The sequence below is a fragment of the Meriones unguiculatus genome, chromosome 1 (genome assembly GCF_030254825.1).
Source record: "Meriones unguiculatus strain TT.TT164.6M chromosome 1, Bangor_MerUng_6.1, whole genome shotgun sequence".
In the NCBI taxonomy this organism is placed as follows: Eukaryota; Metazoa; Chordata; class Mammalia; order Rodentia; family Muridae; genus Meriones; species Meriones unguiculatus.
In genome coordinates, this window is record NC_083349.1 from 23,410,590 (window position 1) to 23,426,908 (window position 16,319).

Below are 16,319 nucleotides of genomic sequence, written 5' to 3' on the forward strand. Positions count from 1 at the left end.
TACAACTGTTTTGAATAATTGATACAAGCTAATAGTCAATCATGCTCATGTTATGTCAGATACTAGTCTAGTTTATCAAAGAAATATGCTTCTTAGGTTAAACAGATAATAAATAGCTAAAAACATGCAACATTTGCCTATTCAGATGTGCTATAGATAGATAATTATTAAACACTATGTAAGTGAATACAGATGGATAGATGGTCTTCATAAACCTCAGAGACCTACAAAAAGTGGCATTATTTTAAGACTTTTCTAGCAATGAGACATGTCAGCTCTTGGCAGCACCTGAAAGAAGATAACAGGCATCAAAGAACCTCTATTAGAAGGTGGCTTCAAATGGGGCACCAGGCCAAAAAAAAAAAGCCCTCGCTTCACTGCAGACAGAATGCTGTCCAAACTGGGCAAACCTGAACACAGGGAAGTTGACTGGCAAGCTGTACCAAGACAGGGTAAGCAAGTCCTTCATACTTATTGCATCATAAATATGTCTGCCAGATATGATTGTGCCAGAAGCTGAAGATGATGCTCCAAAGTTATAGAAATAGTTAGGTGACTGTCCAGGCAGCCGGCTGTCTGTCATTCTTAGTACTGGAAGGTGCTTGCCTGCACTTTCTACAGAGTTAGGTAATATTTATTCCTTTGCAAGTCTCTGATGAGGTTGAAGACTAAACAGTCATAGTCTTAAAATAAAGCTTAAGTTGCTTAGGATTTAAAAGATGTTTTAGGTCTAAGAAGATGGCTTTAGGATGATAATGCAAGTTATGATAGAAACTGAGTTACATGCAAAATTCTGAACATACCAAATAGGATAGATAGCAGAGTTCTTTCTCCAAAGATTGCCAGATGCAAATGGACTAGACATTGCAAATGTAATTCTTACTTGACACTTCTTTTAACTGCTCTTATTGTATATAGTTTTTTAGTGTAAGAGAAAAAACCTTTATTGGACTACAAGGGGGAGGTATTAGGGTACACTATGTGAAGTTTTGTCTTTGTCCTTTCTTACCTACCTAAGGCGTTCTCTGGTTAGTTTTAATAAAAATCTGATGGTCAATTAGCTGGGCAGGAGGTAGAAGGCAGGACTTCCTGGGGAAGGGAAAGGAACTCTGGAAAGAAAGAGGAAGGGCCTTGTTGACAGGAGGTATGGGAGGAGATGTGACTAGAGTTCTGGAAGGTCTAGCTAGCCACATGGCTGAATGGGGCTAAGTGGTCTGGTTATATTAGATGAGTTGGTTGGGAGTCAGCCCAACTAAGGCCTAAGCTTTGAAATATTAAAAGGTTTTGGTGTCTTTATTTTTATGAAGGGCCACCAAGGTCCTACAACAAGTCCAGGTTTGCCTTGAACTCACAGAGATCTGCCTGCCTCTGCTTCCCACAAGTGATGGGATTAAGGGAGGCATGGGGCATCACTACCCCGAAAATTAAAAAAAAAATTTAAGAGGCCTATAAATGTAGTTTAGGGGCAAAGTATTTGTCTAACCAGTTCAAGATTAAAACAGGCTGGGTATTGGTGGAGCATGCCTTTAATTCCCACACTTCAGAGGCAGAGACAGGCAGATCTCTGTGAGTTCAGGCCAACCTGGTCAACATAGTGAGTTCCTAGACAGCCAGGATTGTGTAGAGAGACTCTGTCTCAAAAACAAACAAACAAATGAGGTGGGAGACCATTTTAGAGAGCTGGGATGTAGCTCAGTGCCAAAAAAGCTTCCCAAAGTCCATGTATCCCAGGGGCTTCTCATTGTCCCAACACAGTTGTGGCTCACACAATGACTCCCCATACCTGGCACCTCCTGCCCACAGCAGCACCACTCTACAAGGCCTCCTGAGTGCTATGCAGTAATAGCACAAGCTATGCAGAGCTTGACAGAGAATTCCTGGAAAGAAGCTGTGTCTGCAAAGACTGATTGACTAATTAGAACTGCAATGATGTAGCAAGGTTGGAACATTGCAAGTTCTGAGCCTTATTGGTATTTGTCTTGGGCTCGCTTTAGCCCTCTGACTAGTCAGTCATTCCTTGTCCACCTATGTGTCAGACCTAACATTCTGTGAGTAAGAGATTAAAAACATTCTAGAATGTATTAACATAACAGACTACTAGGTTCCACCAACACAAATGCTAAGAATGTCATCAGGTAGCATCTGCAGTTTTGATTTCATTTTACTGTAATGCATATCTCTGACATTTCCACCAATGTATTTGAAAACTGTCTTGATGTATGACTTTCTTTATCTGTTGCTATGAAGACTTCATAAAATTGCTTCTCCATAAAAACACGCATGGACTCTTTTTCTAAGTCTGTGTCACTGGGCCAATGTTGCTCACTCCTGTTAGGTTCCAGAACAAACTTTCTCATCCTGCTTGAGGTAAAGCTGTATTGTTGCATTGACATAAGAAAAGCAGGCCCAGGCCCCTTTCTTCCAGTGATTCCAGCACCTTCAGGTCCATACTTGACTCTTTTTAAAGACAGGGTCTCCTGTAGCTTAGGCTGGTTGGTATACAATTTGTTCTGTAGCCAAAGATGACCTGAACACCTGATTCAGTTTGCAAGCATGGCTCTTTGATCACCTTGTCTTCCCCCAGGGTGCTGCAGCTTGGGTGCCCTCCTCTCTTGTTGTTCAACCACACTGTGACAACAGACCAAGGGCCTGCTCCTCTTCAGTACTCTTAACTCAGCAGATAACCCTGAACCCACAGATCCTTGTACTCAGAACCTGCTCTCCACAGGGACTCCCATGGTAGCTCCTCCTATGGGGACCTTTCACACAGCAACCAGTGTGACTTTCCCAGAAGTACAAGGAATAACTTTGTGACACTTCACATGAGTTATTTCATTTGATCTCGTCTAGTAATTCCATAAGGATGACCTCAATGCCCTTATAAATGCGATATGTTTTAAGAATCCTATGTAAAATGTAAAATATCAAGACTGAGCAAAATATGGTAGTGCGTGCCCTTAATCCCAGCACTTCGGAGGCAGAGGCAAGTTGATCTCTGAGTTCAAGGCCAGCCTGGTCTACAGAGAGAATTTCCAGGACAGCCAGGGCTACACAGAGAAACTCTTGTCTTGAAAAACAAACAGCAACAAATCAGAACTGCTAACCAAGTGTGCTGGACCATGTCTATAGTCCCAAAAAACAGGAGCCTGAGGTAAGAGGATCAGGTCAGGTCATCCTCAATCACATGGGAAATTGGAGACCAGCTGAGACACTGTCTCAAGAAAAAAAGAAATTTGGCTCTGACATGTTAAAATAAAAATTATAGGAGACCACTGCTTTGAACTAAGCTCCTGTATTAGGTCCCAAAAGACTACTAACAATCAAAATGGAATCGCTCATGCTGAGGTTTCCATTAAGCTAAAACTAAGCCATGGACCTAACAATCAGGATTAGAGAGCTAACAGCCAAATTTTGTAAACAGACCAGCTTCAACTGGTATGATAATGAGGCACCCTTAGCCTTCAACTTCAGGAATCTAATGGTAACCAATCATTTATTGTTTTATTGTTCTGTCTCCAAGGCCCCCTCTCAAAAGGAAAACTGAAAACGACAAATTTGTCTTTTAGTATTTGTTCCTCCTGTCTTCAGCCATTTTTCTGTCTATAAAACCAATTTCCCCAGTCTGGCTCATTAGAACATTTATTTTATTTTATTTTATAGAATAAAGTGTGGCCTGGTTCTCGATTCAAAAATAACACCAATTAAGAGTCTTAGGCTGACTGTTGTAATTTTGTCCCCTGAGAGATTTTCCTAGTAAAATCTGAGTCACTTAATCTCTCTGAACATGAGGTCTATCAACAACTACAGGAAGTACAGCATTCACAGGCCTAGTGAGATCTGCCCCATGAAACAATATTAACTATAAAATCACACACAGGGAAAGAAAATAGTTCCAACACAAAAACAGCCTTCTCCATGGGTGTGTTGTGGGCACTCAAGTTGAGATCAAATCCTACTATCTGGTTGAACCTGGATGCCTAGTGCCAGGGGAAAGCCTGCCTTTTTAAATTCTTACAGTTGGTTTCTTTTTTTCATAAGTAAAGAAAGAATTGCTAGCCAGACCTGGTGGTGCAGCACTGTAATCCAAGCTCTTCTGGTGGCTGAAACAAGAAGATCACAAGTTCAGGGTCGGGGGGTGGGGTGGGGGGGGGGTGGGCTATACATGTTGAGCCAAAGAAGAGTCTGGGCAAATTAGCAAGATCTTGTCTAAAAAGTGAAAAGGGGTTTTGGGTATGATAGTGAACAGGAAGGATCAAGAATTAAAGGTTGGGATTGAGAGACTGCTCAACAGTTAAGAATACTTCATGCACTTGCCAAGGACTGGAGTTTGGTTCCATAAGTTTCAAGTGTTGTGATGCCCTCTTCTGGCTTCCATGGACACTGCATATACAAGATTTGCAAATATATATGCAAACAAAACATTTATCTACATAAAAAAGTTAAAATTAAAAACAAAAGAACTTAAAGCCATAGCAAGCTACAATAGTTACATGAGAACCTGTCTCAAGACTAGGGATGTAGCTCAGTGTGAAAAGGCTTGCGAGCATACACAAGACCTTGGGATTCCAGTCACAGCACAACAAAAAATGTAAAGGAGTTTGACCAGATGTTATTTAGAATGTTACTAACAAATTATTACTAAAGATGAGAGATCTAGTCCATATACAACGAAATAATCACAGCTTAAAGTTTTTCATCACAAGGCACTTAATTTTACCTCCTGATATCCCTGGCTTATGGAGAGAAAAGAGCTATTGAATGTATTGGTGGTCCTTTGTATATGCTGGTAAGCACATTTTATTTCACAATTTAGCTATGACACACCTGGATAGATCTCTTTGATTTGATCCTAATTGTAATATCCGATCAGTTATTTAGGTGTGTAGATCATTTTTCATCAAGTTTGGAAAGTTTCTAGCTCTTGTTTTTTCCAAACAGTCTGACCATCTGTTTTCTTTCTGGTCTAGAATCCCCACCATGGGTGTGTTGATTCACTTGACCTTCTGATGGTGTTCTGCTTGTCTCTGAGATCTTGCTCTTTTCCCTCCATTCTTCTTTCCTTTTGATCCTCAGGTGGGATGTGCTCCACTTGCCTGTTCTCAAGTTTTGCTGGTTCTGGCATCTCTCTGATCCTCTGTTGATTTTGTCCAGTGATAGTTTCCACTCCAGAGCATCTATGTGGCTCTCTTTTGACCTGTCTAACATATGCTGATACTCTCTCTCCAGAAAAGGTTGGTTTTGGTTTTTCCTATTTTGCTTCATTTCTATAGATTTATTTGAAATGGAGCATGTAAGCCTTTGTCTAGGCAGTGGTTCTCAACCTGTTGCTCAGACCTCTTTGGGGGTCGTATATCAATATCCTGCACATCAGATATTTACGTTATAATTTATAACAGTAGTAAAATTACAGCTATGAAGTAGCAATGAAACAATTTTATGGTTGCGGGTCATGTAGCAACATGCCTATAATCCCAGCACTTGGGAGGTAGAGGCAGGAGGATTAGCTCAAGGCTAGCCTTGGTCACATAGAGTTCCAGGCCAGCCTGGACTACGTGAGACCCTCTTGAAAATCAATAGCAACAACAAGTGTTGGCAAAGGATGTGGAGAGAAGGGACCCTTGTACACTGTTTCTGAGAATGTAAACTGGCACAACCACTAGGAAAACTTTAAAAAGATAAAAGAACTACCAACGGGTAGCTCTAAAGTTGGCACACACCTTTAGTGCCAGCACTCAAAAGGCAGAGATAGTAGGATCTCAGGCAGTTTGAGGCCATCCTGGTCGGTATAGCAAGCTCCTGGACAGCCAGAACTACATATGGATAGATATTCTGTTTCAAAACAATCAGGCAAAGGAACTATGGTAAGAATCCAGCATCCTCACTTCTGTGTACTGAGCCAAAGGAATGCAATTAGATAGAAGAGACAGCTGTACTCTGTGTCTACTGCCGCATTGTTCACAGCAGCCAAGGCATGGAAACAACCTGGGTGTCTTAGCAGTGGAGGAATGTGTTAAAAACAGTGGTCCATACACACAGTAGAATATTCTTCAGCCATAAAAAGTAATGAAGCCCTGTCATTTATGACAACATAGAATTTCATTGTTATATGAAATAAACTAGGCACAAAAACAATAGCATGGAATATGAAAAATTGACTTCCTGAAAGTTCAGGCTTCCAGAGGCTGAGGAAGGCAGTGGAGAGAAAGCACTGGAGAGATGTCAGTGGGCACTAGGTGATACACTGAAGTAGGGAAGAGCAATCTGGAGTGTGGTTCCATCATGGTATGGCTACAGCAGGACAGTTTAAAACTGACTATCTCAGAGATCTAGAAAGGACTTTCAGTGTTTTTCCCTTAAGCAGATGAGAAGTGCTTGAGGAGGTAGAGATGTGTAACTGGGTTTATGTGTTATACAGTGCTTTAGCTTAGTGGTACAGCACCTGCCTAGGTAAGTGTTGGGCTTCAGACCTAGACTAGCAGCTGAGATGCCTTTTCAACCAAAAGGGACCTGGCCTCCAAGTTCTCCCAGCATCCCCCAGTCCCTACCTGCTACAGAGCATGGCTGGCATACCCTGCCCTCTACCCTGAACTTCCCAGCCAGGGGTGGGGCTTCCCCTCCCCTTTCATTATATAATCCAGACATTTTGGTTCCCTTCCTTCTTGTCTTTTTCGCATGTTGTTTCTTCTGTATTTCTTCTTTCTCCCTGTCTGTCCCTCTCTCTGCAGGCACACTTTTCTCTCTCCCCCTGCATAACAACTTCTCTGGTCTTGGCCTTTGAGCTGCTCCCAATAAACCTGCATTTATATACTTTAACTGTCTCGAATTGGCTCATTTCACTCCCACAATGATTCCTATCAGTAAGGTTTTGAGTTCAGTACTTGGCAAAAAAACAAAAAAATAGCATTGTGTATACATGTATTGCTTATTCTTATGCTTTTAACACATTCAGTTTTAATGTAAATTTTAAAGTTTTGAAGTCAACATAGAAAAAGCATAAAATTTACCACCATTTTGTAATATTTAAAATATAAAGGACTCCAAGATGGCAGTGGCTGGGTGGTTGAATGAGAAGTAGAGGCGAAGCCTCCCTTCGCAGAAAGTACGCTGGGACTGCCCGCCAGCCAGCCTCGACATCCCTGGAACCCTGAAGTCATTTTTTTTCTATTAATGAAGAAATAAATCAAATAAATTGTCAACATGGGATGGAGATCAACATCCTTCACCAAGGGTGGGAAGTTTCTGAACCCCACAGACCAAGCTCGAAAGGAAGCCCGGAAAAGAGAATTGAAAAAGAACAAAAAACAGCGCATGATGGTACGAGCCGCGGTTTTGAGGATGAAAGATCCCAAGCAGATTATCCGAGACATGGAGAAATTAGAGGAAATGGAGTGTAGCCCAGTGCAACAGCCACAGTTGAACGAGAAAGTACTGAAAGACAAGCGTAAAAAGCTGCGGGAAACCTTCGAGCGAATTCTGCGACTTTATGAAAAAGAAAATCCAGATGTGTACAAGGAATTGAGAAAGCTGGAAGTAGAATATGAACAGAAGAGAGCTCAGCTGAGACAGTACTTTGATGCTGTCCAGAATGCTCAGCATGTAGAAGTCGAGAGCATCCCTTTGCCAGACATGCCTCATGCTCCTTCCAACATCTTAATCCAGCACATTCCACTTCCTGGTGCCCAGCCACCCTCCATTTTGAAAAAAACCTCAGCCTATGGGCTTCCACCTCAAGCAGTGTCTATACTTCCTCTCCTCGGACATGGTGTTCCACGTTTGCCCCCTGGCAGAAAACCACCCGGCCCTCCTCCTGGCCCACCTCCTCCTCAAGTCCTGCAGATGTATGGTCGTAAAGTGCGCTTTGCTCCAGATCTTCCCACTCGGAGGCAAGGTGAAGACATGCTGTATAGTCCAGAACTTGCTCAGCGGGGTCATGATGACAGTGGCTATCCTGAGGCCATGGATCAGGATAAGTATGACGACAGCGGTGAGGACAGTGACACCGACAGATGTGATGCAGAGAGTGGGAGGGGGGGTAGGTTGGGGCACCGTGATGACAGTGAGCAAGACAACCCTGAGGAGAAGAAGTCAGGTCTGAGTGTCCGATTTGCTGATATGCCTGGAAAATCGAGGAAGAAGAAGAACATGAAGGATCTGACTCCTCTTCAAGCCATGATGCTTCAAATGGCAGGTCAGGAAATCCCTGAGGAAGGACGAGAAGTGGAGGAGTTTTCAGAGGAGGAGGAGGATGAGGACTTTGATGATTCTGAATCAGAAAAGCAGTGGCAAAAGCAGCATAAAGAGGACTCCCACTCTGATGGCACATCTGCTGCCCCTTCACAGCAGCAGGCTCCTCCACAGTCTGCCCCTCCTTCTCAGATCCAAGCACCTCCCCTGCCAGGACCACCACCTCTTGGACCACCGCCTGCCCCACCCTTATGGCCTCCTGGACCACCTCCAGGGGCTCCTCCATTCCTGAGACCATCTAGAATGCTAGGAATCCGAGGGCCTTTACCACAACTTTTACCTCCAGGACCACCACCAGGCCGACCTCCTGGCCCTCCCCCAGGGTCCCCCTCCTCAAGGACCCCCACCAAGGCTACCTCCTCCTGCACCTCCAGGTATCCCCCGTTCTGGTCCTGGTATGATGCGCCCACCCTTGGTGCCTCCTCTTGGACCTGCCCCACCTGGGCTTTCCCCACCAGCTCCCTTGCCCAACCCAGGGGTGTTGAGTGCCCCACCCAGCCTCATTCAGCGACCAAAGGTGGATGATGCAAGTGTAGCAGCCACTATCGAGAAGAAAGCCTCCGTGACCATCAGTGCCAAGCCCCACATCACCAATCCCAAGGCAGAGGTCACACGGTTTGTGCCCACTGCACTGAGAGTGCGCCGAGAGAAGAAGGGGGCTACTGCTGTTCCCCAAAGGTCAGAGGAGGACTCGGCTGTGCCTGTTGCCAAAACAGCCCCCAGACCTGGTCCTTCTGTTCCTGCCTTGGTACAAACTAAGGATGATGCTTATGAAGCATTTATGAAGGAGATGGAAGGGCTTCTGTGAAATGGATTACAGTGTCAATTCCTAATTCAAAGCAGGATATATGGGAAGAAAATGTACAATTCTCAGATTAAAGTTATTTTCCACAAGCTAAACTCTTTGAGTGTTTCATGGAGAAATAAAATGTTCCATACCAAAAAATATATATATATAGGACTAGGTGTGGTTGGTGGCATATGTCTTTGCTTCCAGCATTTGGGAGCCAGGGCAGGCAGATCTCTGTGAGTTTGAGGTGAGCTTCTTCTACATAGTGAGTTATAGGACAACCAGAGCTAAGTAGTGAGACCCTGTCTCAATTAGTAAAGTGCTCATTTTGTGAAAATGAGGACTAGATTTTGAGGTGCAGAATCTACATAAGAGGTTGGGCCTGGGCTGGAGAGCTGATTCAGCTGTTAAGAGCACTGGCTGTTTATAGAGGATCCCAGTTCAATCCCAGCATCCACCTTGCAGCTCACACCTGTCTGTAATTCCAGTTCCAGAGGTCTGACAACCTCACACAGACAAAGCATGCAGGCAAAACACCAAAGCACATAAAATAAGTTTTTGGGTCTTTTTGTTTGTTTGTTTTTTAAAGTTGGGCCTTTTATGCCTGGCTTGAAAGAGAGTTCAGCTGTTAAGAATACTTCCTGCCCTTTTAGAGGATCCTGAAAGTGTGACTGACAGACTCTCTCTTCTCTCTCTCCCTCCTTCCATCCCTCCCCTGTTAGCTATAGAGACTGCCTGGCACACTGGCCTCTTTTTCTCAGTCTTACAGCAGAGGATGGCCCTGGCTCCAGGAGAACATTTGCATTCCAATTCAATTTTATTTTGGTTCAATTAAGTATGTTTGGAACCCATTCTATGAGCAGGCACCAGGCCAGGTGCCTTGGGTGGGAAAACAGGGGCTCTGAAATGGAGTGGAAGTAAGAATTCTGGAGGTGGGTCTCTGAGCCTCATTTTTCTTACCAGTAAAATGTAGGTTGATTATACCTCTGTAGGACCATAGGGAAAATTAAGTGAGTTAAAAGGTGCCTAGCATAGAGTAGGCAGGAAAGGAAAGTTCTTTTGCTGTGCTCCTAGTTGTGTATGCCACATTTACATGACAAATGAGGCAGCTGTGTGTCTGAGGGCAACAGACCCTTCATCCTTCAGCTGGGATGCTTGAGTCCCTGTAGTACCAAATCTTACCTTGAGGCAGCTGTGTGTCTGAGGGCAACAGACCCTTCATCCTTCAGCTGGGATGCTTGAGTCCCTGTAGTACCAAATCTTACCTACACACGACACTTTAATAAATCAGGCATGGCAGAAAGCAACAATAATTGTAATAACAAAACTTATGTGAGTGTGGGCTCCTCACAACATTTTGGTTTTGTTCTTTTGGTGGTGGTGGTTGCTTTAAGACAGGCAACTCGCCATAGAGTCCAAGCTGACCTAGAATTCCAACCTTCCTTCCTCTGCCTCCAAGCCTGGCAACACAGAGAATCTTTCATGCTCAAGATTTTAGCAGTCTTAGCCTATGTTGTTCTTTATTTTCTTGGTGTTTTTTTTTTTTTTTTAAGTTTTATTTATTTATTATGTACACAGTGTTCTGTCTGCATGTACATCTGCACACCAGAAGAGGGCACCAGATCTCATTACAGATGGTTATAAGGCACCATGTGTTTGCTGGGAATTGAACTCATGACCTCTGGAAGAGGTGCTAGTGCTCTTACCCTCTGAGCCATCTCTCTAGTCCCTCTTTTTTTGGCTTTTCAAGACAGGGTTTCTTTGTGTAGCCTTGGCCGTCCTGGACTTGCTTTGTAGACCAGCCAGCCTACGAACTCAGATCAGTCCACCTGCCTCTGCCTTCCTGAGTGCTGGTTTTAAAGGCGTGCTCTACCGAGCCTGGCAAGTTTTTCTAATTAAGTCAAGAGCTATCACTTAAAGGAAGCGTGTTCTTGCACTTTGGGACCATTGGTAAGTAAATGAGGGTTGCCTGAACAAAAGATCTGTATTACTGGAACAGTCTCTGATAACAGACTCCAAGTGACTAGCAGGTGGGGAACACGGCTTTGCTGGACAAATGGATGATACAAGTCTACCCAGGGCAGAGCAGGACCAAGAGAAGTCTCATATTTCTCAGACAACACAGATTAAAGACTATAGAATTGAGAGCAGTGCTGTGGCACACCTTTAATTGCAGTACTTATGAGACAGAAGTAGGCTTGAGTTCCATGCCAGTGTTGTCTACACAGAGAGTTCCAGGACAGCCAGGGCTACATAGAGAAACCCAGTCTCACAAACAAAAACACAAAAATGGAAGAATTGGGAGCTGGAGAGGTGGCTCGGCAGTTAAGTGTATATATTGCTTTTGTAGAGGATCTAAGGTCTCTTCCTGTCATCCACCTCTGGCTGCTCACAACCACCTGAATGTAATTCCAGCCTCTGCATGATGGAGATTAGAGGCCAAAGCATCTTCAAGGACCTTCACTAATGTGTGCATGCTCACAAGTACCCACTCTAGTACTTCGCTTTGCTTATTTATTTATTGTTTATACAGTACTCTGCCTGCATGTGTGCCTACATGCCACAGTAGGGCACCAGATCTCACTAGAGATGGGTATGAGCCACCATGTGGTTGCTAGGAATTGAACTCAGGAGATTTGGAAGAACAGCCAGTGTTCTTAAACTCTGAGGCACCTCTCCACCCTCCCCTCTCTTACAGCCCACCCATAGGAGTTTCTGGGGAAGGTGGCTAGCTGTCTCTTAGGGTTTTATTGCTGTGAAGAGACACCATGACCAAAGGTGCCTTTTATAGAGGAAAGGATTTAATTGGGGCTGGCTGACCCCTTCAGAGGTTCAGTTCATTCTTGTCCTGCTGAGCAGCATGGTGGCATGTAGGCATGTAGGCAGACATGGTGCTGGAGAAGGAGTTCTGAGAGTCCAGTCTTCACTGTCAGGATATCTCCAACTTCTTTTCATCAAACTGCATCAGCAACCAGTAGCCATATCCGGGACCAGCAGCAGCCTTCTTCCTCAGAGGCCTCTGGCATTTAATTTATTCCCTCTCCGGAGTCCTCAGAATTAAACTATCTGTAGCTGGCAAAGATCGAGCCCTCCTCTGAGCCTGCATGAGGCAAATAGTCTGCTGCTGTGGACAAGCTAAAGCAGCCTCATATCCACACCTGGGATTAAAACAAAAGCATGTTTACACAATATAACTGAGGTTTTTAAAGACACCAAAGCTCCCACTAGAAAGGGGTGGTTTCAAGAGAGGGTCTCACTATATAACTACTGTCCTGTCCTGGAACTCACTAGGTAAGCCTCATAAAGAAGATAAAACAGGAGTTTCTAAGAGAAATTCTTACATGCCTTTGAAAGGAATAAAGGCTTTTTTTATTTTAAAATTTTATCTTATTATATGTATATGTGTTTTGACTCCGTGTATGTTGGTATACTACATGAACGTCTATTGCCTGCTGAGACCAGAACGAGCTGTATGATCTCCTGATCTGGACTTAAAGATGGTTGTGAGTTGCCATGTGGGTGCTGGAAATCGAACCTGGATCCTCTGGAAGAATAGCCAATATTCTTTTTTTTTTAAGATACATTTATTTTAAATTATTTTATTTTATATGCATTGGTATTTTGCCTGCGTGCATATCTGTGTGAGGCTGTCAGGTCCCCTGGAATTGGAGTTACAGACGGTTGTGAGCTGCCATGTGGTTGCTGGGAATGGAACCCAGTCCTCTGGAAGAGCAGCCAGAGCTCTTAACTGCTGAGCCATCTTTCCAGCCCCAGCTTTTCATTTTTAACTTTTAGTTGGTTTGTTTTCAGACAGAGCCTCAGGTAGTCCAGGCTGGCTTCAAATTTGTTATTTAGCTGAGAATGGCCGTGATCTCTTGCTCTCCTGTCTTTTTCTCTGTGTTGGAATTACACTATCACAGCTGGGTCTTTTTTTTTTTTTATTCCCATTTTAAATTGATTTTATTATGGCTTTTTAATTATTCACAAAAGTGAAACAATTAGTGTATTAAACACAGTTTGCCTGTTACCTTAGCATTAACCATTTATTTAGCAGAAATTTTTATTTCCCTGAGGTAATTGTTTTCTGGGAGGCTTACTGCCTCCTTCTGCTCACCTGGGCCTAGTCCTGGAAGCTTCTAGCCTCCGTTCAATCTAATGTAGGCCTAGAACATGTTCAGCCTTTGAGACTTCTTCGTCAACTCACCCTTTCTTGTTCTTACTGAGCTCTGAGTTGGCTCATTCAGCTCAGCTGTTCTGGCTCAAGCTCCTCTCCTAGTTGACTTATTCAATCTGGTTTATCTCCCTGCCCCTGAAGTGCTTTCTTGGCCTCAAACTAACTCCAGCAATCTTTTCTAATCTTCTGGCTCCTTCTCATTCTCTGGCTTATTTGGTCTTCACCTGGGTTTTCTCTCTGCAACCTGTTACTGTTTCAGTGAAAACCCCTCACTCTTCATTGCCCCTTAAGTAGCTTCCTTTTCTTTTGTCATATTCTATCTTGTCAGATCTTTCATTTGTCACCTTTTCTGCCACTCAATTAGACTTCACTGTCAAACATGGGTGTTTCTTTTTTCATTGTAACTTTACTGTTTGGGATTAAAGGCATGTACCACCACACCTGGGCCTAAGCTTTTCTTTACTTAAAACTTGCTCTGTACCAGGGTGGCCTTGAACTCATATTTGCTTTCCTTTGTCTCCTGGATTAAAGGAGTGTTTGTATTTCAGCCATATCACACAGACCTAGAAGATCTTTGGATGTAGTCTCTTGCCAACTGGATCACACAGACCTTGAAGGCCTTTGGATGTGATCTCTTGCCAGAACAGCCATGCTCTGAATGTATATTCCTCCACAAATTACAATTTTATCAATTGTCTGCTGTGGTTCTTTGTAGCTTTAAAAAGAAGAAGCAAGGATCTGTCGGCACCGTCTCAGTCTGTGCAAAATATTCTAATGCTTTAATACCTTACATGGCATGTTTTGTAATCAGTAGACATTTGTTCTCACTTTCCAGAGGCTGGAAAGTCAAGATCCAGGTATGTAATAAGGCTTCTGCTTATATTCCTATATTCAGGAGGCGTGTCCCCCAGGACCTTTTCACTTCCCCAAGGTCACACCTGCTACCACCATCATCACTTATCACTTGTGAGTGTGGGAGGACAAGCAGAAACATCTAGAAATATCCAGTGGTTCCTTGTTTGGAACCTTGTTTTTGGGCCCTGCACAGTCCCTGGGCTGTGGGGCAGACTTTAGCCCAAGAACTAAAGGGATTTTTTTCCCTCTCTGTGTAGCCCTGGCTGGCCTGGAAACTTTCTGCAAAACCAGACTGAACTCATAAAGAGCCACCTGACTCTGCTGCTACCACCTGGCTCTAAAGGACTTCCTTCCTCCCTTTCTTTCTTCTTTTCCTTTCTATATATGAATGTTCTATCTGCATGTGCACCTGCATACAGAAGATGGCATCAGATCATATTATAGATGGTTATGAGGCACCCTGTGGTTTCTGGGAATTGAGTTCAGGACCTGTGGAAGAGCAGCCAGTGCTCTTAATGGCTAAGCCATCTCTCCAGTCCCTCTAAGGGACTTTCTTATTGTTAGGTTGGCCTAAGGATTCAAGGAGACAGAGAGGAGGGGGTGAAATCCCCATTCTTTGACTGATATGCTGTGTGGTTCACCTCCCTGAGTTCCAGCCCCAGTAGTCTGTGACATCCCTGTGTTGGGAGGGTTCTCCCAGAGGCACGTGGTCCTCTTGAGGTCCTAGGATGAGATCCCATCAGGGTCCTTGCAGTAGGAACTTTGAAAACTTAGTCCTACAACCCAGGGCTCTGGGGCTACCCCTAGCTCATCGTCAGTCAGAGCTCAGCTGAGCTGTCCCCTTCTGTGAAATGCGTCCCCACCCCTTCTTAATACTGGGAGCTCCGAAGCTCGCAATGGGGTTTACCAAGTGGGGACCTCCCTGCCTGTCCATCATAGGCATCAAGAAAGCAATGTCTGGGTCCCCAGCCTCACCACAGGGCTGGCACGTAGTTTCAGGCTCAATCATCTAGAAGGGGGTTGGCTTGAGGCACCAAGAGGCATCACTGTAGGAGAGTGGTGGCTGGGAGCCCTGAGAATATCCAGCCCATCTCTCCTGTAGTACAATGGCTAGTAGAGAGAAGATCATGGCTTCATTAAACACTGGGTTGGGGTTATCCCTCTTCACGGCCATCTTCTTGCTCATCTTTCTCTCATCCTGCAGCACGTATACTTTGACAAAAGGATCTACAGGCAGGTAGGCCAGGCATTCCTCTGGATCTATAGAGAAAAGGGGTCGTGGAGGGGCGTCCTGGTACCCACAGCCTCATCTGGTCCTCTTTTTGTGGCTCAGCCTTGAAGGCTTGTTTATTTAATTTCTGTTTGTTTTGTTACTGGATCTTGCAGTGCTCAGGAGGAGCTCCTGCTCTTCCTGCCATTAACTCAAAAACGCTAACATTACAAGCTTCAGCCTCCACACTGCATCTCCTCCTCTTTTCTTCTTCCAAGACAGGGTCTCCCTATGGAGCTCTGGCTGTCCTGGAACCCACTGTTTTGCCCAGACTAGCCTTGAATTCACAGCCATCTTCCTGTCTAGGCCTCCAGAACACCAGGATTACAGTATGATTCGACCATGCCTGGTAGTCCTGAAAGTCTTTGGTTGGTGTTGGTGTTTGATTGGTTTTTGATTGTTTTGAGACAGGACCTCATATAGTCTGAAACGGTCTCAAATTCATTACGTAGCTGAGGATAACCTTGCGTTCCTGAGCTTGCTGCCTCCATTTCTCAAAGGTTGAGGTTACCGTGAAGGTTTAAAAGCTTCAATGTCCCCTCCTAGGTTATGGTCAACCCACTGGCCCAGCATTAGAAGCTTCCACAGTGAAACCCTAGAAATCCTCCTCTTCACTAGATGCCATAACAGAGTAGCAACCATCTCTCCTGTCTGCATGACTTAGCACAGCCCTGGGGCAGGCATGTGTCGGGAGCCAGACAATTGTGTGTGAACAACCATTAATACCGCAGCGCCCTGCAGAGCCCTTCTGGATTGTCACGGGATGGATGGATGGATGAGTGGAGGGATAGACAGATGGATAAAGTGACTAGGCAGGGCTGGACGTGCTTCACTCCCCAGATCACTCCAGCTTTTGGATGCCATTGGCCTCCTTCCAGGAAGCTGTGGGCAGTCCTCAGGGAGGAGCACTTGAGGCTCCGCTTGCCCTTCTGTGGGGGGCTGTCTGAGTCACTGTGCAGTGGCATTTAGAGAGCAGCTCTCATCCC

General features: G+C 44.5%; 1 protein-coding gene across 1 annotated transcript; it reads left to right on the forward strand.

Annotated features, from left to right (window-relative positions):
* The first annotated feature begins 4,253 nt into the window (after positions 1-4,253).
* On the forward strand, positions 4,254-9,833 carry LOC132654254 (WW domain-binding protein 11-like). Its single transcript, XM_060383983.1, is given in 2 exon segments — positions 4,254-8,564; positions 8,566-9,833. Coding segments are annotated over 2 exon segments (1,854 nt in total). The 5' UTR covers positions 4,254-7,197; the 3' UTR covers positions 9,053-9,833.
* Positions 9,834-16,319: the final 6,486 nt, after the last annotated feature.